Source organism: Salvelinus namaycush, chromosome 25 (assembly GCF_016432855.1).
Source record: "Salvelinus namaycush isolate Seneca chromosome 25, SaNama_1.0, whole genome shotgun sequence".
Lineage (NCBI taxonomy): Eukaryota > Metazoa > Chordata > Actinopteri > Salmoniformes > Salmonidae > Salvelinus > Salvelinus namaycush.
The window spans coordinates 33,204,724-33,229,493 of record NC_052331.1 but is presented as its reverse complement, the minus strand read 5'-3'; the positions used below and the strand labels follow the sequence as shown (position 1 = coordinate 33,229,493).

The 24,770-nt window shown below is 42.4% G+C and overlaps 3 protein-coding genes across 3 annotated transcripts; 1 reads left to right on the top strand and 2 right to left on the bottom strand.

The window, feature by feature from the left end:
• Window positions 1-1,146: 1,146 nt before the first annotated feature.
• Window positions 1,147-3,600, bottom strand: cldn1 (claudin 1). Its single transcript, XM_038963219.1, has 4 exons — window positions 3,378-3,600; window positions 2,138-2,302; window positions 1,688-1,772; window positions 1,147-1,463 (listed from the first exon to the last, which is right to left on the bottom strand). Exons 1-4 carry the CDS (start codon window positions 3,598-3,600, stop codon window positions 1,301-1,303), a joined length of 636 nt encoding a protein of 211 aa, XP_038819147.1. The 3' UTR covers window positions 1,147-1,300.
• A 3,185-nt stretch (window positions 3,601-6,785) lies between these two features.
• zgc:153913 (carboxypeptidase N subunit 2) lies at window positions 6,786-9,744 on the top strand. The gene is made up of 2 exons (XM_038964262.1): window positions 6,786-6,919; window positions 7,239-9,744. The coding sequence occupies exon 2, from the start codon at window positions 7,245-7,247 to the stop codon at window positions 8,841-8,843; it is 1,599 nt and encodes a 532-aa protein (XP_038820190.1). The 5' UTR covers window positions 6,786-6,919; window positions 7,239-7,244; the 3' UTR covers window positions 8,844-9,744.
• Window positions 9,745-22,450: 12,706 nt separating this feature from the next.
• On the bottom strand, window positions 22,451-24,048 carry LOC120020316 (transcription factor HES-1-B-like). The gene is made up of 4 exons (XM_038963891.1): window positions 23,804-24,048; window positions 23,573-23,668; window positions 23,345-23,432; window positions 22,451-23,171 (listed from the first exon to the last, which is right to left on the bottom strand). The coding sequence occupies exons 1-4, from the start codon at window positions 23,909-23,911 to the stop codon at window positions 22,663-22,665; spliced, it is 801 nt and encodes a 266-aa protein (XP_038819819.1). The 5' UTR covers window positions 23,912-24,048; the 3' UTR covers window positions 22,451-22,662.
• Window positions 24,049-24,770: the final 722 nt, after the last annotated feature.

The following is a 24,770-nucleotide window of genomic DNA, read 5'->3' as shown; positions in this document are numbered from 1 at the left end:
AGCATTGGTGGTAAATCTGATGGCCGAATGGTAAAAAACATCTAGCCGCTCGAGAGCACCCTTACCTACCGATCTATAAATGATGTCTCCGTAGTCTAGCATGGGTAGGATGGTCATCTGAATCAGGTTTAGTTTGGCAGCTGTGGTGAAAGAGTAGCGATTACGATAGAGGAAACCAAGTCTAGATTTAATATTAGCCTGCACCTTCGATATGTGCTGAGTACTCCCAAGTACTCGTATGAGGTGACTACCTCAAGCTCTAACCCCTCAGAGGTAGTAATCACAGAGATGGGAAGAGGGGCATTCTTCTTACCAAACCACATGACCTTTGTTTTGGAGGTGTTCAGAACAAGGTTAAGGGCAGAGAAAGCTTGCTGGACACTAAGAAAGCTTTGTTGTAGAGCGTTTAACACAAAGAGCTTGAGAGGATCTGCAGAGAAGAATGGGACAAACTCCCTAAATACAGGTGTGGCAAGCTTGGAGCATCATACCCAAGAAGACTCAAGGCTGTAATCGCTGCCAAAGGTGCTTCAACAAAGTACTGAGTAAAGGGTCTGAATACTTATGTAAATGTGATATTTCAATTTTTTATACATTTGCTAAAATAAAAAATAAACTGTTTTTGCTTTGTCATTATGGGGTATTGTGTATAAATTGATGAGGGGGGGAAACAATTTAATACATTTTAGAATAAGGCTGTAATGTAACAAAACCTGGAAAAAGTCAAGGGGTCTAAATATAATGCACTGTACATCTCAAACTACACACAAATACTATTTTCACACTACTGGGCCGACCTAAGCGGGGCCGAGCTGAACAGTGCTGTCCTCGTTACGCATCCACCATAGTTGCTGGAATCATGAACAGTGTGAAAAGAAAACATCAGAGCCAGCACAGTGCAGTTTGGGTTGAATCGATAGTGTGAAAATAGTAATAGAGTACTGTATGAGTACTGTATGTATGCACCATGGATATATTGGTTGCTAGTGGAGAGTCTCACAGTAAAACAACCAGAAATGAAAATGCCAGAAATCATGAATCCAACCAAACCAACCATCAAATCAACAAAAAATAACCCCAGCTTTGACCCTAGGCAGTGCTGTACCCTGAATAGAGAGCGGATGGATGGAGGTGGGTCATGTTCAGCACAAAACAGAGGAAAACGGACTTAAATGGAGTGAAACGGGAAGGCACTACCCGACCAGTAAGTAAAGGCTTGTTTTCGATTTTTCCGTTGCACAACATTTTGAAACCTCTACCCTAATGAACACGACCCTGGTCTTCTGGATATCCCCAGGCTCTAGACGTAGTCTCTGCCTGCCGGGGCAGCGGAGTGGTTCGGGGGGTAGCGGGAGGACTTTCCTGAGCCTTTACTGGAGCAGTTGCAACAAAGGAAGGCTCCACCTATGATGGTGAGGCAGGCAGAGCCCCAACCTACGAACAGGGCCTTGCCAAACTCATACCTGCAGATAGACATTTCAATAACAATATCAATCAAGAACTAAACATTGATTATGGTAAATTATGTATAGAGGCACAACTGCAACCTTGAAATATTGCGTATCTATAATATTCACACAATCGTAATATATTGCATAATTTACGCAAAACCCAGCTAGGTTATGATTCTCCCCGAAGACAAACAAAGCCTTCCTAGTCCCCTGTCAAAATGATGATGACAGCACACCTGGAGTTTGTAGGAGTGAAGGGGTCGTAGAATTCCTTTGCTATTCTGTTCCCGTACCAGGAAGTCCCCACCAGAGCACACAGACCTAAGTGACAGGAGGACAACATCATAGGAAAAATCATCAATAGATATTTATGTAGAAAGAATCTGGTTGAAAACAAATGTGGGCTTGTAATGCAGTATGAAATGACAGGGTAGGCAGAGGAAACATGACATCAAGTTTAAAAGGAAGTACCCCGTACTATTTTGAAACATGTGGCTGAGGTACTAACTACTAGTTAGCATGACTTCCAGTGTGTTGTTTCTTTAGTCAACACCTTTGTATAACACTTTCTTTGGTGTGTCAAGTCGGGAACTGTTTCAGCAACAAACAAAAAAAGAAGAACAAGATTCATGCAAATAGATGAATAAAGATCTATTGCATGGCACTGTGTGGACTATAAGCCCCACCTGCGATAATGATGACGATTCCTCCAGTCAGGGCAACTTTGCGCTTCTGCTCCTGGTCCTCAGCCAGACAGGTGGTACACTTCATCCCCACCATGGCCACCAGGATGGCAATGCCAGCCAGCAGGATGGCACCCACCATGAGACCTCGTGTGCCCTGCACCATCCCTGGGGGCAAGAGAAAGGACAGAAGACACAATCAATCAATAATAGAATTTCATATTTGATATTTAATGATTGTCATTACTATGCCATTACATGTTATTACATACGTCATAGGGCATACATATAGCCTAGCTACTGAATAACATCAGATTGCCTAAAGAATATTATATTCTCAATGTATTCAGAGCTAATAAAATTATAATAGAAAATGGATAATTGGGAAGGAATGCAAATGTATTATGGCGTCTCATCACCTTGAAAGTAAAACAAATGCAGGTTCAATTGACGAGGAAAATGCTGAATGTTAATTATAAACTGGGTGGTTCGAGCCGTGAATGCTGATAGGCTGAAAGCCTACTGCTTTAATTAAGTTGGTAACCAGTTTATAATAGCAATAAGGCACCTCTGGGTTTTGTGGTATATTGCCAATATACCACGGCTAAGGAATGTATCCAGGCGTTCCGTGTTGCGTTGTGCGTAAGAACAGCCCTTAGCCATGGTATATTGGTAATATACTGTACCACACCCACCCGGGCATTATTGCTTTATTAAAACATTCTTCAAACATTTGTTAAGAAATTGGATTTTGAATTAATATGGACTTCAGATTTCCATTGTATCAGACACTGGCGCACAATGGGGTTGGGGTTTAAACCTAGTGTAGTTGGAGCTCATGTGTTTTCCTCTGTTACCATGGGGAGCAGGCATGATGGTTATCCTTGGCATTCTCAAGACTTGTCTGTACATGCATGAGATCTTCTGTAGCATGGGGGGATACGTTCTTAAACCTCACTTAGTCTATTGTAGGGTAATGCATTTTTTCAAAGATCAGATTAATTTACTTTATTGGTCACATACACATATTTAGCAGATGTTATTGCGGGTGTAGTGAAATGCTCGTATTCCTAGTTCCAACAGTGGAGTAGTATCAAGTATTTTATGAACACTTTACAGATGTGGATTAATTTATAGGCCTTCTGATACTAAGTTTTGAACCATGAAAAAGGCTTGATAAATCGTTAATAATTGTTTTTATAGTACTGTAAAGCATGAAAAATAAATTCAAGTAATAAATTACCCGTTAGTTGGAGCAGAGAATCGTAGACTTTACACTGGATTTGACCAGTGCTCTGTGACACACAAGACTTCCAAAGCCCCTCGTACATGGCTTGCGCCGTTATGATGTTGTCCCCAGCATAGGATGACAGTTTCCACTCGGCCATGATCGTGGATGCTATCAACCCGATGAAGCCAAAAAAAGACAAGACGAATCCAAGGAGCTGTATCCCCGCGTTTGCCATTTCACTAAATAAATGGTTAATAAATGAAAGATAAACCCTCAATAATATAGAAGAGATGAATTGGGTCCACTCAGTATTCACATAAAATCCACATAAAATCCCAAATTCCAGAAGGGTCCTCGAAACTTCAGGTACAACTAGAGATGAAGAGATAAAGCGAGAGGGGTTACTCCGCCCAAAATCTGTCCACGAAAATAAGACCACGAAGTGAGGATTTTATTTTATGGCCAATGAGAGAGTATCGAATTTGGTCAATAAAAATGGAATTGCTAATTTGCTACAAGAGCCTTATTTGATCGAATATAAGTTTCGTAATAGTTAGGTTATTATAAATGCACTGATATAAGTGGACGCCCGTGCCATTTCGGCAACTTTGAAAACAGTTATTCTATATCGGAGTTCTGCCTAGTCACACGCGTATCTACCCTCTCATTGGCTAGAATGGTCCCACGTGATCTTGCCTCCTCCCGCCTGCCTCCATCGTTGAGGACATGTATTTTCCATTGTTGGAGCGGTCACTTTACTTTCTTGTCAATATAATAGAACATCTTCGATATTTCAGTCTGCGCTTGGTTGGCAGTTTAGCGTTTTTTGTCATGAATCTTATTCTGGAGGCAGCTCCACAGAGTGGTCACTAGATGGCACAGCCACAAAGTCATAACATCTGATTTTAAACCTTACCCTAACTTTAACCCTAACCTTAACCACACTGCTAACCCTAATGCCTAACCCTAACCTTAAATCAAGACCAAAAAGCAATTTTTGTTTTCAAGAATTTGTACAATATAGCCAATTTTGACTTTTCAGCTGGCCCATCTTGCAGAAATAACTCAGTTCTGTCTCCAGGACAAGACTCATCCCAATTAACATCAATCTGCGCTTATTTGGCGCTCTGGTAAAGGTGTAGTTTACATTTAGTAATTTAGTTCCTTCAACCTTTTCTTGCCCAGGGACCCCCTCCCAGGCAAACCGGCGACCCAGGGAGACCTCACCATACGTTGTTAAAAAAAAAAAAATCACATATCTTGTCTTATCACCAGCTGAATGGTAATAGCAAGATTAAGCTAATCAACGTTTTAAAATGAATAGATTTGGGAGATCGTTTTTTCATTATTTTGACCTACCCACATTATCATTGGAGGAAGTGTAAACTCTAATATAGCCCACTTGCTAGAAAGGTAATTCCAAACACATTTTCGGTAAGAGCAGCTGTTTTGCTGGTTAAACAAAGGTTAGCCAGCATTCAGCCTTACTGGTAGCCTATTGACAGGTGCTTTTTCAAAGCATTTGTCAGATACTCCAGTGAGTGTCATTGGCTTCAATGAGTGTCACTTGCTCAATATTAGGATTGAAAAATAAAGTTGGCATTAATAGAATGAAGATACTCTCCTCTTTTCTACTGTAGGTAGTCTATGTTATTCAAAATGTGCTTATTCGGTTGTTGCTCGCGATATCCATAAAAACATATATATATATATATATATATATATATATATATATATATATATATATATATATATATATATATATATATATATATATTGTCTGGCCCCCCGCAGTACCTCCCGGATTTAGTGTACACACAGCGCATCCTTTGGGGCCACCTGTAGGAATGTCCTGGAATTCCATTCATTTTGGAAATGGGTTGTAATTGCCGCCTAGTGGAAGTTTTTTGTCCTTATTTTAAAGGGCGCAGTGAAGTGTGACACCAGTTTCTTTTACAGGTTTTTATTTAATGATCAAAAGGTTTTCTTTAGTTGATCAAGAAAATGTAGTCGTAGGCTACCAATGACTTGATAGAAAAAAACACGTTTCCAATGGTAGACTAAGTCTATCAGGTATTTGATCATGAATGAAGGTAATGAATGACACCTTTTCTAGCCCTTTTTCGCACTTGAGAAAACAACACAACATAAGAACAAAAGACACACAAACCTGCTTTCATAAAGACCTAATCTAACAAATTCCATCAGAACCATATAATTCCATACATGACAGAGAGGGCATCACCACAGAATCATATTCATAAAATTAATAGAACACTGTGATGTTATTCTAATGATGTCACAATAAGGAATGGAATCATTTGAATAGGCCTTCAGAACTCTACAACTACAACGAAGACAGCGACTTTGACACAGATCATTTTTTTATTATTCCAAATTCGACAGACTTAGCTTTAAAATATGACTTTATGTCAGTGGAGTTTCTCCATTTACATTACATCTAGAAAATATAATTGGAAAACATAATTTTGTGTCGAAAAAAAGTATATCTTACATAATAAAGTTTTTTGATCACACTGTTGCTGAGAATTTTCAATGATTAAAAAGGCTTCTAAAGTTTGTCATTTCCACTTTAAAATGTCAGACTTGATGTTCCCTAACGAGAAATGTAGCAACCCCTACAAAAAATGTACATTAATTATAATCCACATAATAATTCAAATTTCCAGTTGCCGCAGGATTATTTTCCTGCTGTAGTCTAATGACACAACAAGAAATACAAATTCAGGTACAATAGAAATTCCGGTTTTAAGTAAGAAGTCACATTATTCTTATACTGTTCCAAGGCAAATTGCACTCAAAAGAGATTCAGCTGGGGCCCATGACGGCAGTTGTCCAGTAACGGTTTAGTGAAGTCTCACACTTAAATTATCATCCAAGCCAGAACATGTCTTGTTTTTTTTCTTCTTCTCTGCTACTGTTTGTAATAGAATGTGATGAGCAATGTACTACGAGTCACTTGATTGCTTTAGGAAGGTCTCTGGTAAAAGTGTTTGCACATGGCCTGGTATAAAATAATACTTTGAGATGGACATTTCTCTTCTGCTTCCTGAACCCAACATGTCCGACACACACACACACACACACACACACACACACACACACACACACACACACACACACACACACACACACACACACACACACACACACACACACACACACACACACACACACACACACACACACACACACACACAAGGCTGATTCAGAGGGCAGTCACAGTGCAGCGCCCAATGACCAGTGTAGAGTGTCTCCAAAATGGGCCCCCTATATCTACTGTATATCATACCAACCACGTTGAATCTCAGCAGCCCCATTTGATTTCGGAAACTGCCCCGTCCCCGTCCCCTGTGAGCTAATGATTGAATGACAGAATCTGTCCAACAGCCAAAGGGTTTGTCTTGCCTAATGTAGGTATGTTGTGGGTGGATTTGCACAGTGCTGGACTCAGTTGGACTCAGCCCTCAAATCCACAAGGGAATTTATTTCCTCTGCTTTGTGGGAATTCTAAACACAGATACAAAACACAGGTATGTTATGACTGGTTTTCTTGATTATGAGCTTAAGAAACAGAATATCAAACGGTCAGCAATGGCCCTGCTATGTCTTAAAAATGGTTAGCTAATAGCATTACTTTCTGTGAAATGCTAAATATCAGGGAGGCTTGCTAGAGGGTTGATGTCAACATCACAGTCAGCATCTAGCTGAATTGTAATTCCCCTCACCCAATACATTTGGGAAAAGTGTTCCCTTTTGCCCACTGTACTCAATGTGCTCACTCAAAGAACAGAGGTATTTGAAATATTAGAATATACATTTAATTCAAACCTCTTCATTCTATTTCTACAGTGAATAATGTGGAAAGACTTTGGTTCCATGTTATGCCTGATGCTCCACCTCTCTTACCAAGGGAACACTTCCGACATAAATTGTCCTCCCAGATGCCAGTGTTTCACGCCGACTAAGGTGATGTGTTCTGAGGAGAGCATGAGAAGCATGCCCACGAACATCTCCACACAGGTGAAGGAGTTGGTCATTATGACGACGGGAATGACGCACCTGGGCTCGATCACGATGCAGTACAGCCGACATCTCACCAAGCTGGTCTTCTTCAACAATTTGCTGCGGGATGTCTCCACCATGGCCTTTGATCGCTTGACCGGGCTCGAGGAGCTGGAGATCAGCGGCAACTCTTGGCTGGATTGTTTGAACCTAGGAACTTTCAGCAAGCAGAGAAACCTCACCAAACTTTTGCTCAACTTCAACAGGTTCAAGTCACTGAATGACGGCCTCTTCAGTTCGCTTCAGAAGCTGAGGACTCTTCAGCTGAAGGGCAACATCATCTCTCACCTGCCCAGGCAGCTCTTCCAGAACCTGAGTATTCACGCTCTTGACCTGTCCCTGAACATGCTCACAGGGGTGGACAAGGAGCTCCTCAGCGGCTTGTCCCAGCTAGAGTCCCTCAAACTAGGCTACAATATGATCAACGTCCTCTTGCCCGACACTTTCCACAACATCTCCCACGTGAAAGAGCTTTGCCTGCAGGGAAACCAGATATCTTACCTCCCTCAGGGTGTCTTTTCACATTTACAGAAACTAGAGGAGCTGAACCTTCGCAGCAACTTGATCACAAATGTGAGTTCTGGAACCTTTCCTGTTGGCTTGAAAGAGCTGGATCTCAAAGGCAACAGGCTGGTTCAGCTTTCGCCTGACTCGTTTGGTCGTCTAACCAGTCTCACACACCTGTTTCTGTCAATGAACCAGCTCACTAACCTTCCAGAGGACGTCTTTCGGAACCTGACGGGCCTGCAAAACCTGGACCTCTCGGAGAACCAGCTCACATCGCTGCCGGGAACTATCTTCCAAGATCTCACCAAGATTGAAATTGTCCACCTGCAGAATAACAACCTGAGCTCTCTGGAGGCCATGCTGTTTGAGGACCAGGCCTTCTTGGAGCAGCTGTACCTCTCAGAGAACAACCTCCAGACCCTTCCTCAGGGCTTCTTTGACGCGTTCTTACACGAGAACGTGATGAGACTGCGCAGGAACCCCTGGAGCTGCGACTGCCACATGCTATATCTGTATGACTATGTGGCGGAGCACAGTCACTTGGTGGAGGACCTGAGTAATGTGTATTGTAAAGGCCCTGAGCCTTTGACAGGACAGGGTCTGGTCTCCTTAGAGAGGGACCAGCTGGTGTGTCCAGGTAATTTCTCTTCTAGAGCCAAAGCCACCCCCTTCCAAGGCTTGGAAGAGAGGCCACACCCTAGCAAGTGTACTGTCCAGTTCATCAACGACAACATGACTATCAAGTGCAAAATGACTAAATGTTCCCCATTGAGACTTATGGTGCATTTCAAAGAAGGGGATGGCACCACGTCTGAGTACATCATGAAAAAGGACTGGGCAGAATCTTCACAGTGTAGCAATGGGACTATAACTCTCACTGTGTGAATGGTGTTCATCAGCGCATGGGCTGAAGCTTTGCAATAACTTCTCTATGCAGATTGGATTTTCTTTATCCATCTACGTACATCATAGAGTTTTATCAAACACACAATATGTTATATGCGAACATACTGTATATGAGATGAGAGTGAATTCCACCTGAATTTCATTTAATTTTGAAGGTATTGGCTTTGAATAATTTATAATATGATGTCTCGCAGACACAAGCAGTATTGGTATGGGCTTAACAAATGTCTCCTACTGCCAATGTCAATATTGTACAGGCTTTTAACTCAACTCAAAACTGATAACCAGGCTGACGGTGGTTCCCACTCATAGCTGAGAGATAAGAGAGGTGGATGAACTATCTCTTGCGCGGTTCAAAGTTCATCCCTAGAGTTCTAGAGACTATGTAATGAACATAGTATATGATTGTGTGGATGGTACTAACAGATATATCTACTGCAATGTATGCTCTTGCCAGCAGATGACTCTATTCCTCCATTGACTTCCCTGGCCATGTTCCTTAAGTTTACTCACACTTTCAGCACCACTGAAACTTGTAGATTATCTGTAGATTCTCAAACATCAACACACATGTTTAGATGTAGTAGATGGTAACTCTGTTATAACATGCAACAACAAATTCACATACTGCTTTCAACCACCCCAGCAATGAACTTTGTTGTTTTGTTTAGTTGATTAGTCTTAATTAATTAAACTGACAATCTGTGTATGGCTAATTTAACATCTATAAAACTATCAATCCTCCTGTGGAAGACAATATAATTAATGTGGTAACCTTGTTTATCTCCATTTTAAAGTAATCAATGCAGTTAACATATGGATATTATTTTTTTTAAATCTAAGCAGCAATCCATTTGGAAATATATTTGAATAACTCTTGTATTATCATTTATTATAAATAATTTATAATTATAAGACCCTGCAAAAGATCAAACATGTTATAGCGAAATCAGAGAAGACAAAATTCTGGAACACAAATCCAACAAACACAAGCATGGGTGCAGGTGCATACAAATCTCCCCCATGGTGATCAATTTAAGAGCTTCTCTCACTCTTTTATTCTGGGGTTTAAAAGTTGATCGAGACAAACAAGTCGTCCACAGAGACCTGTCTTCACACCCCTCTGCCCCTGGACACAGGAGAAGATGATAGTACCAGGGAGAGAAAAGAGAGAGATGAGGAAGAAGGAGGGGGGAGAAGGGGAAAGGGATGAGTGGGGCCCACAGATGGCAACACCTTGAATAAAGCACTCTAACCCCAGGGTTTATAAGGGTCAGGGGTCATCGGGTCAATTGTGTCCTTGGTCTGAGCTGACATCACAATTCAAATGACAAAGTAGCAGCGTCCAAAGTTGGCAGGGATGGCATGAAACAGCGTAATCCTCACTTGACCAAAACTAAGAGGTAAACATGAATTGTGGGGAAATATTTGTCCCAATACACATATCTAATGATCACCAAATGAGCACAATATAAGTACTGGGGTGTTCACTCAAATATCACTGGTCCTATAGCCAGGGCCAGCCCTAGCCTTTTAGGGGCCCTAAGTGAGATTTGGTTGGGGAGCCCCCCAACTAGCAGTAAAACATTTTAGCGATCCCCCTCTTGACAGCGGAGAGAAAAATGTTTGAAAGGTAATTTCCTGCAATTCTACACATTTTCTCATGGGGCGTAGTTTTAAAGCTAATTTCCTTTAATTGTACACATTTTGCAATGACTTATGCCATGTTAATACAGTATGATATCTGAGTGAGAATGACTAACACAATCATTGAGGGCCCCCTAGAGGTAAGGGTATGTTCCCTGCGTACCGGTTTGTATTTGGCAATGATAACTGCAAATTTAGATAGCTGGCTAGACTAACTACCAACTACTGCTGAAGCACAGCCGAATTTAGAAATTGCGCTTGGTGTACTACTATTCTTATTCTCAACAGAAGTTCCTAAAACTGGGGACCTAAGCAACCGCTTTTGTCACTTATGCCTGGGACCAGCTGCCTACAGCTTTGGTGCACAACAAGTCTATTCAGCCATTAAGACGAAGCTGGACACTAACCCAAAAATACAAATTGAATTTGAGGTTTAGCATTTTGTTGATTGAACACAAATCTAGAATTAATTTAAAACTTGTCTTTTCAATCAATCAGCTCCTCGGTATTGAATGCAGAGCAGCGTTGCACCGGTACGAAGTTTGTCCCTTTATTTACACCAGTATAAAGTTTACCATCTTTATTTGCACTTAGGGACAGTTATAACAGGTAAAATACTAACATCAACATAAATCAATCAGACTGTAAATTAGCTTGATTACAACCATACGGCTAACAACCCAATCACCAGCTGTAATGACTGATGTTCTGAGGAGAGGTCAAGTAGCCAGACCAGGACCCCTCTCTTATCTCCTTTATCTTTAATAGAGTTATCATCACCATCAAATCAGTCATTAAGATCCATTAGACCATCACTGACAGTTACCAGATTAGCAGGGGAAGGGAGTTTACAGCAGTGGGGAGGGTGGGGATATTTACAGCAGTGGGGAGGGAGTTGAGATGCTGTGCTGCTGTCCTGCGAGGCTGGTTGAAAACCACCTTTTAACCCCAGTCCTTCACTTATAGGCTAGTTAGTGCTGGGCACCATACTTCACACAGCACCTCTTCAGCTGAGAGGGTGGGGATTGTATGGAAGAAAAGCGGGATCTCGAAGTGGGGGCATTATCTCCCAGGACACACAATGTCGAGATGACACAAATGCGCTGAGAGGTTTCCCACAGAGTTTAGGACAGCCAAGGAGAGGAGAGTGGCTGAGAGGGAAGACCAGAGTTCAGAGGACAAAGGGGAGAGGTCGTCTGAGATCTACAACCTGAGGAGAGGGTTTTGGTTATGGCCGTCATTTGTGGTCAGAGGCTTTGAGACGATACACAACTGGGGCAGTTATAGCCTCTGTGGCAGTTGTAGCCTCTGGGGCAGTTGTAGCCTCTGGGGCAGTTATAGCCTCCGGGGCAGTTATAGCCTCCGGGGCAGTTGTAGACTCCGGGGCAGTTATAGACTCCGGGGCAGTTATAGCCTCTGGGGCAGTTATAGACTCCGGGGCAGTTGTAGACTCCGGGGCAGTTATAGACTCTGGGGCAGTTATAGACTCTGGGGCAGTTGTAGCCTCTGTGGCAGTTGTAGACTCTGGGGCAGTTATAGCCTCTGTGGCAGTTATTGCCTCCGGGGCAGTTATAGCCTCCAGGGCAGTTGTAGACTCCGGGGCAGTTGTAGACTCCGGGGCAGTTATAGCCTCCGGGGCAGTTATAGCCTCCGGGGCAGTTGTAGACTCCGGGGCAGTTGTAGACTCCGGGGCAGTTATAGCCTCTGGGGCACTTATAGCCTCTGTAGCAGTTATAGCCTCTGGGGCAGTTGTAGACTCTGTGGCAGTTGTAGACTCCGGGGCAGTTATAGCCTCTGGGGCAGTTATAGCCTCTGAGGCAGTTGTAGACTCCGGGGCAGTTGTAGCCTCCGGGGCAGTTGTAGACTCCGGGGCAGTTATAGCCTCCGGGGCAGTTATAGCCTCCGAGGCAGTTATAGCCTCCAGGGCAGTTGTAGACTCCGGGGCAGTTGTAGACTCTGGGGCAGTTATAGACTCTGGGGCAGTTGTAGCCTCTGTGGCAGTTGTAGACTCTGGGGCAGTTATAGCCTCTGTGGCAGTTATTGCCTCCGGGGCAGTTATAGCCTCCAGGGCAGTTGTAGACTCCGGGGCAGTTGTAGACTCCGGGGCAGTTATAGCCTCCGGGGCAGTTATAGCCTCCGGGGCAGTTATAGCCTCCGGGGCAGTTATAGCCTCTGAGGCAGTTATAGCCTCTGGGGAAGTTATAGCCTCTGGGGCAGTTATAGCCTCTGGGGCAGTTATAGCCTCTGAGGCAGTTATAGCCTCTGGGGCAGTTATAGCCTCTGGGTATCGCCTTTTTTGTGAGAGTGTAATTCTAACAGGTTCAAGTCAGGACATCATAGAGATTAGACCCAATTTTATCACAAGGTCATATATCAATTCACTCGTATAAAAGACAATAGGTCTACATTACAGGCTAAAACCATTTTGCAAGGCAGTCATGTTTTATATCTACAATGTTTACCCTCATCATCTCACTTACAAAGTCAGTTGTCAACCGATTGAGTCAATGGCGGATTGAGAGCCAGCACTGTGGATTCAGTGCCATTTTAAACATTTTGGTTATTTAGCAGATGCTCTTCTTAAGTGCCTTGCTCAAGGGCACATATACCTATTTTTCAACTAGTCAGCTCAGGAATTCAAACCAGATACCTTTCGGTTACTGGCCCAATGCTCTTAACCACTAGGCTACCTGCCACATTCTATCACAGGTCTCTCCCTTATACTCATGCACCATGATACAATGATGAGCCACATCCCCCTAAACACAACAGGCCTGTTTACCCTTCATTCCTGGGGGTTAATATTCCTCCCTCTTTATGCATCCAAAAGCCCAAGGCATGAGACAATGAGTGTCGCTGACCAAATTAGGAACAGCTGACCTGATGCTGATGTTAAGTGGACGAGGAGAGCAGGCACAAATGGTAATCTCTTCTAGCTGCACTGCTCTTCACCCAGTCTCCTCTGTGGGAGAATAACAAGAGAATTTAAGCTTCTTATCATCAAATTACAATTATTGAGGAAGAATGAATCTGCAGCCCTGGACAGAGGGACCTGCTCTTATAACGGAGATCCTGGTTTTGTTTGTGACACTTGGGACACTCCAGATGGAATGTTTGTTATTATGCATGCAACCCATGCTTTGTTGTATCTCAATGGAGATTCTCCATTTCAATGTTTTTATTGTTGTTTTCAATTATACACTGAGCAAAAGTATAAACACAACATGTAAAGTGGGTCCCATGTTTCATGAGCTGAAATAAAATATCCCAGAAAATGTCTCTCAAATTTTGTGCACAAATTTGTTTACATACCTGTTAGTGAGCATTTTTCCTTTGCCAAAATAATCCATCCACCTGACAGGTGTGGCATATCAAGAAGCTGATTAAACAGTATGATCATTACACAGGTGCACCTTGTGCTGGGTACAATAAAAGGCCACTCTAAAATGTGCAGTTTTGTCACACAACACAATGCCACAGATGTATCAAGTTTTGAGGAAGTGTGCAATTGGCATGCTGACTGCAGGAATGTTCACCAGAGCTGTTACCAAAGAATTGAACATTCATTTCTCTACCAAAAGCCGCCTCCAATGTCATTTTAGAGAATTTGGCTGTACATCCAACCGGCCTCACAACTGCAGACCACGTGTAACCACGCCAGCCCAGGACCTCCACATCCAGCTTCTTCACCTGTGGGATCGTCTGAGACCAGCCACCCAGACAGCTGATGAAACTGTGGGTTTGCACAACCGAAGAATTTCTGCACAAACTGTCAGAAACTGTCTCAGGGAAGCTCATCTGTACGTTGTCCTCACCAGGGTCTTAACCTGACTGCAGTTCGGCGTCTTAACCGACTGAAGTGGGCAAAGGCTCACCTTCGATGGCCACCGGCACACTGGAGAAGTGTGTTCTTCACAGGTTTCAACTGTGCAACGCAGATGGCAGACAGCGTGTATGGCGTGGTGTGAGCAACCGGTTTGCTGATGTCAACGGTTTGAACAGAATGCCCCATGGTGGGGGGTGGGGTTATGGTATGGACAGGCATAAGCTACGGACAACGGACGCAATTGCATTTTATTGATGGCAATTTGAATGCACAGACATACCGTGACGATATCCTGAGGCCCATTGTCGTGCCTTTCATCCACCGACATCATCTCATGTTTCAGCATGATAATGCACAGTCCATGTTGCAAGGATCTGTACACAATTCCTGGAAGCTGAAAATGTCAACAGTTCTTCCATGGCCTGCATACTCACCAGACATGTCAACCCCCATTGAGCGTGTTTGGGATGCTCTGGATTGACGAGTATGACAGCGTGTTCCAGTACCCGCCAGTAACTAGTAACTTCGCACAGCCATTGAAAAGGAGTGGGACAACATTCCACAGCCTTATAACTTCTATGCGAAGGAGATGTGTCGAGCTGCATTAGGCAAATGGTGGTCACACCAGATACTGACTGGTGTTCTGATCCACACCCCTACATTTTGTTTTTTAAGTTATCTGTGACCAACAAATGCATAGCAAATGCATTTTCCTAGCCACCGTGCTTCTACACCTGCATTGCTTGCTGTTTGGGGTTTTAGGCTGGGTTTCTGTACAGCACTTTGAGATATCAGCTGATGTACGAAGGGCTATATAAAATACATTTGATTTGATTTGATTTGATAGATGGATTCCCAGTCATGTGAAATCCATAGATTAGGGACTAATTCATTTACTTCAATTGACCTATTTCCTTATATGAACTGTAACTCATGTTGCATGTTGTGTTTTATATTGTTATTCAGTGTAGTTTGTAGATAGCCAAGTCAATGGGATTCCAATGAAGAGTTGTGCAGAAAGAGTTGTAGAGGCTCCAAGACAATATTGGAAAGATAATCTCTTCTTTTTAAAACAACAACGTATCTATCATGCTGCAAATAATTATTAGACAAAATCATGGTGGTACTCCTTAAATTTAGAATCCTTAGTTGCTATGTCCAATTTTGGACTTATAAATGAATGATATATACCCATTGATTCTTGAAGAATATAACTTATAAATAATGTCTCATGAGCTTAGTTCAAGAGTCGTACACCATCAGATCCCAAAATATAAGCTTGTTTTACTCCAATGTTTGTAAACAACGTAAACACTATAAAGCCTCAAAACATGGTTAAAACTACACATTTGATATCATGGTCAGTCCTTGCATCCATAATTCTGTCTATGAACTTGAAAGTGGTTACATTTCTCCAGCCCCATCCCTCAGTTTTTTACCGAAACAGAGGCTGGAGAGCTGTAAGGATTCCAGCTTTAAAAGACTACGAAGTCTGTGGAGGAGTGATTGACATGTTGGTGGCTTCTTTAAGCAATCTAAATAGGAATATCCACAGCCTGGTCCCAGACCTGTTTGTGCTGTTTTGCCAACTCTTATGGTCATTGTCGTGCTAACACCATATGAGTTGGACACAAACAACACAAACAGATATGGGACATAGGCTATAATTACCATGCTTCAGGTCGGGATCCAACAAACAGATACAAATCATATGATTATATTTTAAGAGCATAATAACATGATCAGAAAGTCCTGCTTCTAGTCAGGATGCCTTTTGGACCACAATAAGCCAGGATGCAACAGGCCTGCAATATTTTGGGCCAGGCATCCACAAGTCCCCATAAACACCCCTAAAAGCCCCTCTAAACCACACCTTGGGTCAGGGATACGTACACACCCCTAAAACTCCCTCTAAACCACACCTTGGCTCAGGGATACATACATACCGCTAAAACCCCCTCTAAACCACACCTTGGGTCAGGTATACATACACACTGCTAAAAAAACCTCTAAATCACACCTTGGGTCAGGGATACGTACACACCCCTAAAACTCCCTCTAAACCACACCTTGGGTCAGGGATACGTACACACCCCTAAAACTCCCTCTAAACCACACCTTGGTTCAGGGATACATACACACCGCTAAAATCCCCATACAACTTTTGCAAGCCTTCTCAATGGTCACCCTCAAATGCCTCACACATGGTCCTTCAGTCTCCTGTCTGCCTGCCCCGTCAGAAAGACCGACAGCCTAAAAGGCCAAGGTTGTAACCGAACCATGCTGAGTTATGGGGCTGTCTTACTTTGAAGGGATACCTGCCGTGAAAGTGTATCTTTATGGCACTGGCCATAACCCCATATGGGCAGAGAGCCAAGCGTAACAAGAACAGGAGTAGAAAGGAGCCCTCAAACGAGACCGGCAGACACCAAAGCCAACATCTTTGAAGATCTGGTAGCTAGTGATGAAGTGCAGTAGTCATATCCTTGATTTGAGACGTGTGACATCATTCCACAGCAATTGTCGTCTCTACAGCGAAAAACTCAACCATTGAGATGCCAGATTGTCATGTTGCCACTTGACAACATTGTTTAAAAGCTAAGTAAACACAGCATAGGAACTTCAAAAAGTGTCTCAGAGTAGGAGTGCTGATCTAGGATCTGTGTGTGCCTTTTGGATAATAATGAACAACATTATATGGACACTAATAGTCACCGACGCATTATGCATGTATAACTAGAGAATTCTAGGCATTCATACCCAAGCATGAAAGGGTTTGCTGGCCTGTGATGGTACACATTCATGTATCTGCACAACCTTCATGTCCAAGTATGTAAGTCCTTGAGAATAATTATCTTGTTTTCAATAACAAGCTCATAACTCAAAGACAAGAGAATAGGATGTGTTGACGAGGGGCCATTCTCTAGTTCACAAGTATCTGAATTCATTCACCACTGATGTCAAGTGCATAATCTATGCATTTGTTTAGCGTCACCATTGCATGTGAACTATTTGCCCATAGAGTTCACCCTTGGAAAACATTGTTACAGCCCCCAAGAAAAATACAGGCCAATTCACCATAGAGGCAGTCACAGCGGAGGTTTCCGATACATGTCAGGAAGATAGGTTTCCCATAGCAGGGTTCCTGTCACCATGTCACTGTCTTTGTGACCAACAACTCATCCATCACAGATTACACTGAGGGGCCAGGCCTAGCTAACTTAAAGCTTGTCATATTCCCTTTTAGAAGGTATGGGAAAAACGAGCATCAAACCCAGGGGGCGAGATGGAAGGCCTGGAAGGCCCGCAATAGAAGAAAAGAGGCAGGAAGGAGGGGAAAGGAGAAGAATGAGACTGGCTGGGCCAATGTCTTAGTAAACAGTGTTGATATTTCTCTGAGTAGAGTGACCCTCAGCTGTTGTTAAATCCCGGGCCGGCCTCCACCCAACACCAGTCCAAATGCATCCATTATACTTCAGGTGGTCCACAGGAAGGAGTTGAGAGAGGAGCTGGCGATTGGCTAGAAGAAACTCAAACCTGAGCAGAGACTCAGTAGTAGCCCTCTTGTCTCTGAAGAGAGTAGCCTGGCCTTAGAGGAGTCTTGGGACCTACTCAACAATGAGCCTCTAGTCCCAGCATGGTGAAAGTGACAGCATGGTCCTCCCCCCTGCGGACCATTAAACCTCTTCCTGGATAAACAAGAGCAGGGTCCTTTATGAAGAGTGAGAGGGCCACACAGAGAGGAGTCATTGAGCCATTGAGGGGCCTGCCTTTGTTTTTGTGTTGTGGGGCCCTTTCTCAAAGGCCAGTTCTGATCAGGGAGGCTATATTTGGCTTTTAGGGCTCTTACACATTGCCAGGATGGTATGTTTTGGTCAAACAGAGATGTACTGTAAACTTAATTGACTGCATTATGAGCAGGAGCGGGTTTGACTGACATTATTTGGGAAGAGAGAGGGATTTTGCTGTGTTTCCAAGTTTAAAATATGCTGAGATAGAAAGTTGTTCGATAATGAAAATACCTTTTATGATGCAACGTAATTATGTTGAAAAAAGCTAATCTATTTAACCAAAAAGTGTTCAGCCATTTTCTAGGGGTGACATCTTAAAAGTGTGACAAAGATGCCCAAAAGCACTGTATCACTTCAAATACTACACATTGGAAATTATTTTCAGACAAGTTTGTAATGCAGACTGATGTCTGCACTCTTACAATAAGACCATGGAGGTAAATTGCAGATTTTTTGTATTTTTTATAGATCAATTCAATCACAAACACTCAGATTATTGCTCTCTCATTTTCTACCAGCTCTACCTTTTTCATGTTGTCAAAACGGTGTCCTATAGTGACAGAGGGACTAGAATATTTCAGACTGCATGCTGTATTGGAGCTGTCTAGTCCCAGCCTGGTCCCAGATCTGTTTGTGTTGTCTTGCCAACTCATATGGTCATTGTCATGCCAAACAGAGTTGCAAGGCAACACAAACATATCTGGTTCGAGGCTAGTCCAGTCCTGTGAGGCAGAGTGACAGGCACCTGTGACCCCTGGTCAAGCTCTCCTTATGGCCCTCTGTGGGAGCATTCAACCCTGGACACACATTGGACACACTGTGCTAGTCACTCCATTAGCTGGGTGCCAGACCGTTAAATAGACAGCAGCGCTATTCCCTGCCTGTCGCTAAGATAAGCCGCCAAGATCCCATGTGCAAACATGTACTTCCTGTGTGTAAATCAAATAGGGGTTCAGGTCACTTTGAATAATTTAGCTATTAGTCTGATTTGCACCATCCAGTTACATTCAAAATGCATTGTGATTTTTGGGAGTATCCCTTTAAGCTTAATGACAAGCTTGACTCACAGTCACGAGTGTCAGTCATAATTTGAGCAGAGCATTGTCACACCTTGGGGAGCAAAACGCAAGTTACCTTGTTTCTGTATCATTTCTTACCACTACCTATGTAAAAGCATATCTAGTTTTTTAAGATAAATATTCTAAAGAATGAAGAGCGCATAATAAAACTCCTGAACCTCATGAATTGAATGTAGTATACTTAAGCAATGAGGCCTGAGGAGGTGCTGTTCTTACGCACAACGCAACGCAGAGTACCTTAGCCGTGGTATATCGGCCATATACCACAAATCCCTGTGGCGCCTTATTGCTATTATAAACTGGTTACCAATGTAATTAGAGCGGTTAAAATAAATGTTTTGTCATACCCGTGGTATACGGTCTGATATACCACAGCTTTTAGCCAATCAGCATTCAGTGCTCGAACCACCCAGTTTAAAATGTAGCTTGACGTTACTTTTGTTGTCGTATACCCCATCACTTGCACCCTAGATCTGTCCCCTCTGGTAACCTCTACCCGGAGCAACAGCATGCATGGAGGGGGTCACCATAAAGTCATTGCGTGTCACATGTATATAGTCATTGGGTATTGGTAACAAGCTAGGAACATTTTGTCTGGCCCTCCCAACTCTCTCCCTACCCTCCCTCCCTCCAGAACCCTCTCTCCCCTCCCTCCAGAACCTCTCTCTGTTCTCCCTTCTCTCTCGCCACCCTCCCTTCCTCTGGAACCTTCCCTCCCCATGTATGTATGTTAAGATTTCCTCTGTGGCAGGCAGCCCTGCTCATGTCCGACAGACTCACCACCTCCCCCACCCCTATCCTGGCCGTTGCCTGCTGGGCTGAGAGTCGTTCTCACGACCTCTCAGGTTCCTCACCTCATCTAGGAGTTATTTATTTCCAGCCGGGGGAAAAAAAGAAGTAGAAGTAGAAGACAGATGAGGCTAACAGGGATGAGATGGGAAGATAACACTAGTCAGAGCACTAGAACATGGCCATGGGTTGGTGTACGTCTACAGTACAGGCTTGAATCTTAATTCATAGAACTCTTGCATGCCCCTTCACCAATCAATGATAGCTCAGAGGTGAGGTTGGATGAGAAGAAAGACGTCAATATATGGAAGTATTTGAGTTTGCTCAGCAAAAAGAGCTGTTCTGTGTTCGGTGCATAGTCCAAGATCCGATAATTCTGTGTTTCATTTATTTCTGTGGTTAGATCAGCCTTAATAGGGTATTCAATCACAGCACACCCACATGACAAAATACTCATATACTATGATTAAATACTATTGTATTGATTGTGTTGTTTTTGTGGACTTTACTGTGGTATTCACGATAGTGTTTTTGCAGACTAAAGTCCCCCAAAAACACTACAGTGAATACTTTGCGGACATCACTATAGTATACTGTAGTATTTACTGTAGTGTTGCGGACATGACTATAGTATACTGTAGTATTTACTGTTGTGTTGCGGACATGACTATAGTATACTGTAGTATTTACTGTTGTGTTGCGGACATGACTATAGTATACTGTAGTATTTACTGTAGTATTGCGGACATCACTATAGTATACTGTAGTATATACTGTAGTATTGCGGACATCACTATAGTATACTGTAGTATTTACTGTAGTGTTTTTGTGGACATTACTGTAGTATTTACTGTTGTTTTTTTTGCGGACATTACTGTTGTATTTACTATAGTAATTTTTTTTTATCTTTGACATAGCAGTGGGGGCTTTGTCCTCAACAAAATACTCAAATAGCACATTTTCCATGACCTGTAAGTAAGTAGGTAGGTAGGTAGGTAGGTAGGTAGGTAGGTAGGTAGGTAGGTAGGTAGGAATGAGGTCTGAATGGATGGTTCAGAGCTTCTGCTCTTTTCTATAACCTGTAGGGAACACAATATATGATCTATACAGTTCATGTAGGTTTCTCACTTATGAGCTGAACAAATTGGGATATGGGGGAGGGGAATGAGCAGGGTATATGCAAATGAAATACTGTAGTATATATTATAGAAATTACTGTAGTGTTTTTATGGACTGTAGTGTTTTTGCAGATATTACTGTAGTATTTACTGTAGTGTTGTTGCGGTCTGGAGTATATTGTTGTATTTACTTTAGTATTCTACAGTATACTGTATACTATATATACACTACCGTTCAAAAGTTTGGGGTCACTTAGAAATGTTCTTGTTTTGAAAGAAAAACTCATTTTTGTCCATTAAAATAACATCAAATTGATCACAAATACAGTGTAGACATTGTTAATGTTGTAAATGAATATTGTAGCTGGATATTTTTATGGAATATCTACATAGGCGTACAGAGGCCCATGATCAGCAACCATCACTCCTGTGTTTCAATGGCACGTTAGCTAATGTGTTAGCTAATCCAAGTTTATCATTTTAAAAGGCTAATTGATCATTAGAAAACCCTACCCTTTTGCAATTATGATGGCACAGCTGAAAACTGTTGTCCTGATTAAAGAAGCAATAAAACTGGCCTTCTTTAGACTAGTTGAGTATCTGGAGCATCAGCATTTGTGGGTTCGATTACAGGCTCAAAATGGCCAGAAACAAATAACTTTCTTCTGAAACTCGTCAGTCTATTCTTGTTCTGAGAAATGAAGGCCATTCCATGCTAGAAATTGCCAAGAAACTGAAGATCTCGTACAACGCTGTGTACTACTCCCTTCACAGAACAGCGCAAACTGTCTCTAACCAGAATAGAAAGACGAGTGGGAGGCCCCGGTGCACAACTGAGCAAGAGGACAAGTACATTAGATGGTCTAGTTTGAGAAACAGACGCCTCACAAGTCCTCAACTGGCAGCTTCATTAAATAGTACCCGCAGAACACCAGTCTAAACGTCAACAGTGAAGAGGCGACTCCGGGATGCTGGCCTTCTAGGCAGAGTTCCTCTGTTATTTTGCTCATCTTAATCTTTTATTTTTATTGGCCAGTCTGAGACATGGATTTTTCTTTGAACAGTAGTGTATATATATTCTATAGTAAGTACAACACATGATCAAGATATATTACTGTGTAGTATAGTACTCTACAGTATACTACAGTTTACAACATAATTCTAAGTACTGTAGTATTCTATAGTAAACTGTAGTAGTTTTCCATGTGGGTATCATTAGGGCAAGGATAGACAATTATTTTAAATGTAGTTAAGAAGTCACAATTTTCAGGTGTTAAACATTGCAATTTAATTTGAAGAATTTATTGATTTCCTGAAGGATAGCATTTGAGGTCATTTGAATAATTGTTGTATCACAACAATAAAACATGATCATGACATCACTGAAAATATATCTCATGGAAAAGTGTATTCTCCATCAAAGAACAACAACATGTGAGTAAGCATCACTCTTGACTATTGCTTTGAACAGCCTATACAAAAATATACAAAAACTCATATTAGAAAAGAATGTGTTATGGTGCATAAAAGTCCTTCAGTCTAATGACCCTACCATGGTCTCCACACGGAGTCTGCAGTGATGGGAGGTGCAACAGGTGACACCGCCACCGCAACTGTTGGATTGCCATGTAGGGCGTTTGGCACGCTCATATGCGCAAGGGCCGCGCTTGGAATCAGAAAGGCGAATTGTCCATCTGTCGCTGACACAATCTGAAGTCCACTGTATAATTTAGCCACTGCTGACGTGAAGTTGATTGGCGAGCCACTTTTGCAAGGCATGATTACATTCAACTGAGGCGACGCACTTGGGATTTGCACAATGGCTTGGCCAAGCGTTGGATGAGCTGGATGCGGAGGGTAAGTGAGGCTCTGGCGATGAGTTGAGTAGTTTACGGTGTTGATCTGTGACACACAACCGGCTAAGTGGCTGAGAAGTTGGGACATGACCTCCATGTTCACCCCTTCACATGTGGACAGAAAACGGGTGACTTCACTCATGCACTCGCTGAATCCCGCTCTGTACTTGCCAAGGACTGACGGATCCGTGCTTATAGCACCTGTAAAGTGAAATAATATGATGTATTTGAGGATATATTGTTCAGAAAACCCTTTAAATGTAATTATATAATACTCAGTAGGTCTATCAATAGGTTTGATGGACTTATGCATATAGTACCGTGGGAACAGTCACAGATGCAATTTAAACATGCACGTCTAGAATGAAACCTACCAGTCATTTGAAGACGCTGCATATTCCTTAGGTGCTTCACAGTCATCTCAAGGATGTCCGCCTTCTCCAGCTTCGAATGCCTGGAGCTCTAAACAGACATCAAGAAGAATATTACACATGATTCATAATCTATTTGAGCTTCGTTCTAATCCATCAAATTAACATAATTATAGAAGAATATGTCGTAGACATACATTTCTATGATTATAAAAGCTTTTTTAAACGTACATCTTTCTTTAGAGCGTCCAGTATGAGGGTCTTGAGCTGTCCAAGGCTTTCGTTGATTCGCGCACGTCTTCTCTTCTCCATAATTGGTTTAGAAGACTTGAAATAAAAAATTTAAAAAACACATGATTATTAGACATGTAACATATTGATTATTAGACATGTAACTTATTAACAACAATTGACATATAAAAAAAGGAATCGTTTTATTTCCGTGCTTTTCTGTAGGCCTACCTTTCTGTGCTCTGAGGCAGTCCTTAGTTTATCCGGATTTCCATTTACGCTCGACGGGGTGGCTGCAACAGAAGATGGAGACGTTTTCTCCAAAATATCAGCCGGCATCTTAAATTTTTAATATCCCACAATTGTCCAGTCAACTTCAGCAAATCATTTGTCCCAAAATTGTTCAATAAAGTCCAACCTATTGAGGAATATTCAAACACCGGCCATGTACTTTTTTCCTGACCAACGCTGTTCGTTACAGGTGTTAATTACAACGTAGCTATTGCTGAGGCTACATCCTGCAGTTAACGACCTGCCAGTATGGTGTTGATAACAAGTCAACACTGTCACTTTCACCTCCGGTCATATTTATAGAGGAAGCTGCACGCGAATGGCTCGTGTGAATCGTCCCAAAGTTTAATTCTCCAACCTTCTACCAATGAGCGCGCGGGACACGTTGCCAGGGAGTCGGTTGGCTCGTGCAAGGAGGCCTTCCATTGGCTATCTGGTGTCTTGTGTGTAAGACGGTGGTCCACAGCACACAATACAGATAGGTTACTACGTGATCAGAACTTCCAACAGGTTAAATTTGATGAAACGTATTGATTAAATATGGTTTCAGTTGTCATAGTTATTAGTAACAGTCAAATTAAGGTGAATAAAATAAATGTATTGGCCCTTTCCCCAGTTTAATTGATCCTAGAACAAAAACTCTAAATAACAATACTAATAGTTGTACACTATTGACAACCCTCCCCTCAGAGGGTTGACACACACGCACACACTCTTTGGCTGTGTTTACACAGGCAGCCCAATTCTGATATTTTTGCCACTAATTGGTCTTTTGACCAAACAGATCAGATCTTTTTCCCAATTAGATCAGAATTGGGCTGCCTGTGTAAACACAACCTTTCTCCCGCACACACAAGTACACTCCCCTACATACAGTGACAAGAAAAAGTATGTGAACCCTTTGGAA

Coding starts and splice junctions, on each gene's coding strand:
- cldn1 (XM_038963219.1), bottom strand. CDS start 3,600: ATGGCAAACGCGGGGATACAGCTCCTTGGATTCGTCTTGTCTTTTTTT. Junction 2,303..3,377: donor TTCTCTGCTCCAACTAACGG/GTAATTTATTAC, acceptor TCTTGCCCCCAG/GGATGGTGCAGGGCACACGA. Junction 1,464..1,687: donor TTCACTCCTACAAACTCCAG/GTGTGCTGTCAT, acceptor GTCTATCTGCAG/GTATGAGTTTGGCAAGGCCC.
- LOC120020316 (XM_038963891.1), bottom strand. CDS start 23,911: ATGCCGGCTGATATTTTGGAGAAAACGTCTCCATCTTCTGTTGCAGCC. Junction 23,669..23,803: donor CTGCCTCAGAGCACAGAAAG/GTAGGCCTACAG, acceptor TTTTATTTCAAG/TCTTCTAAACCAATTATGGA. Junction 23,172..23,344: donor GCAGCGTCTTCAAATGACTG/GTAGGTTTCATT, acceptor TTCACTTTACAG/GTGCTATAAGCACGGATCCG.
- zgc:153913 (XM_038964262.1), top strand. CDS start 7,245: ATGTGGAAAGACTTTGGTTCCATGTTATGCCTGATGCTCCACCTCTCT.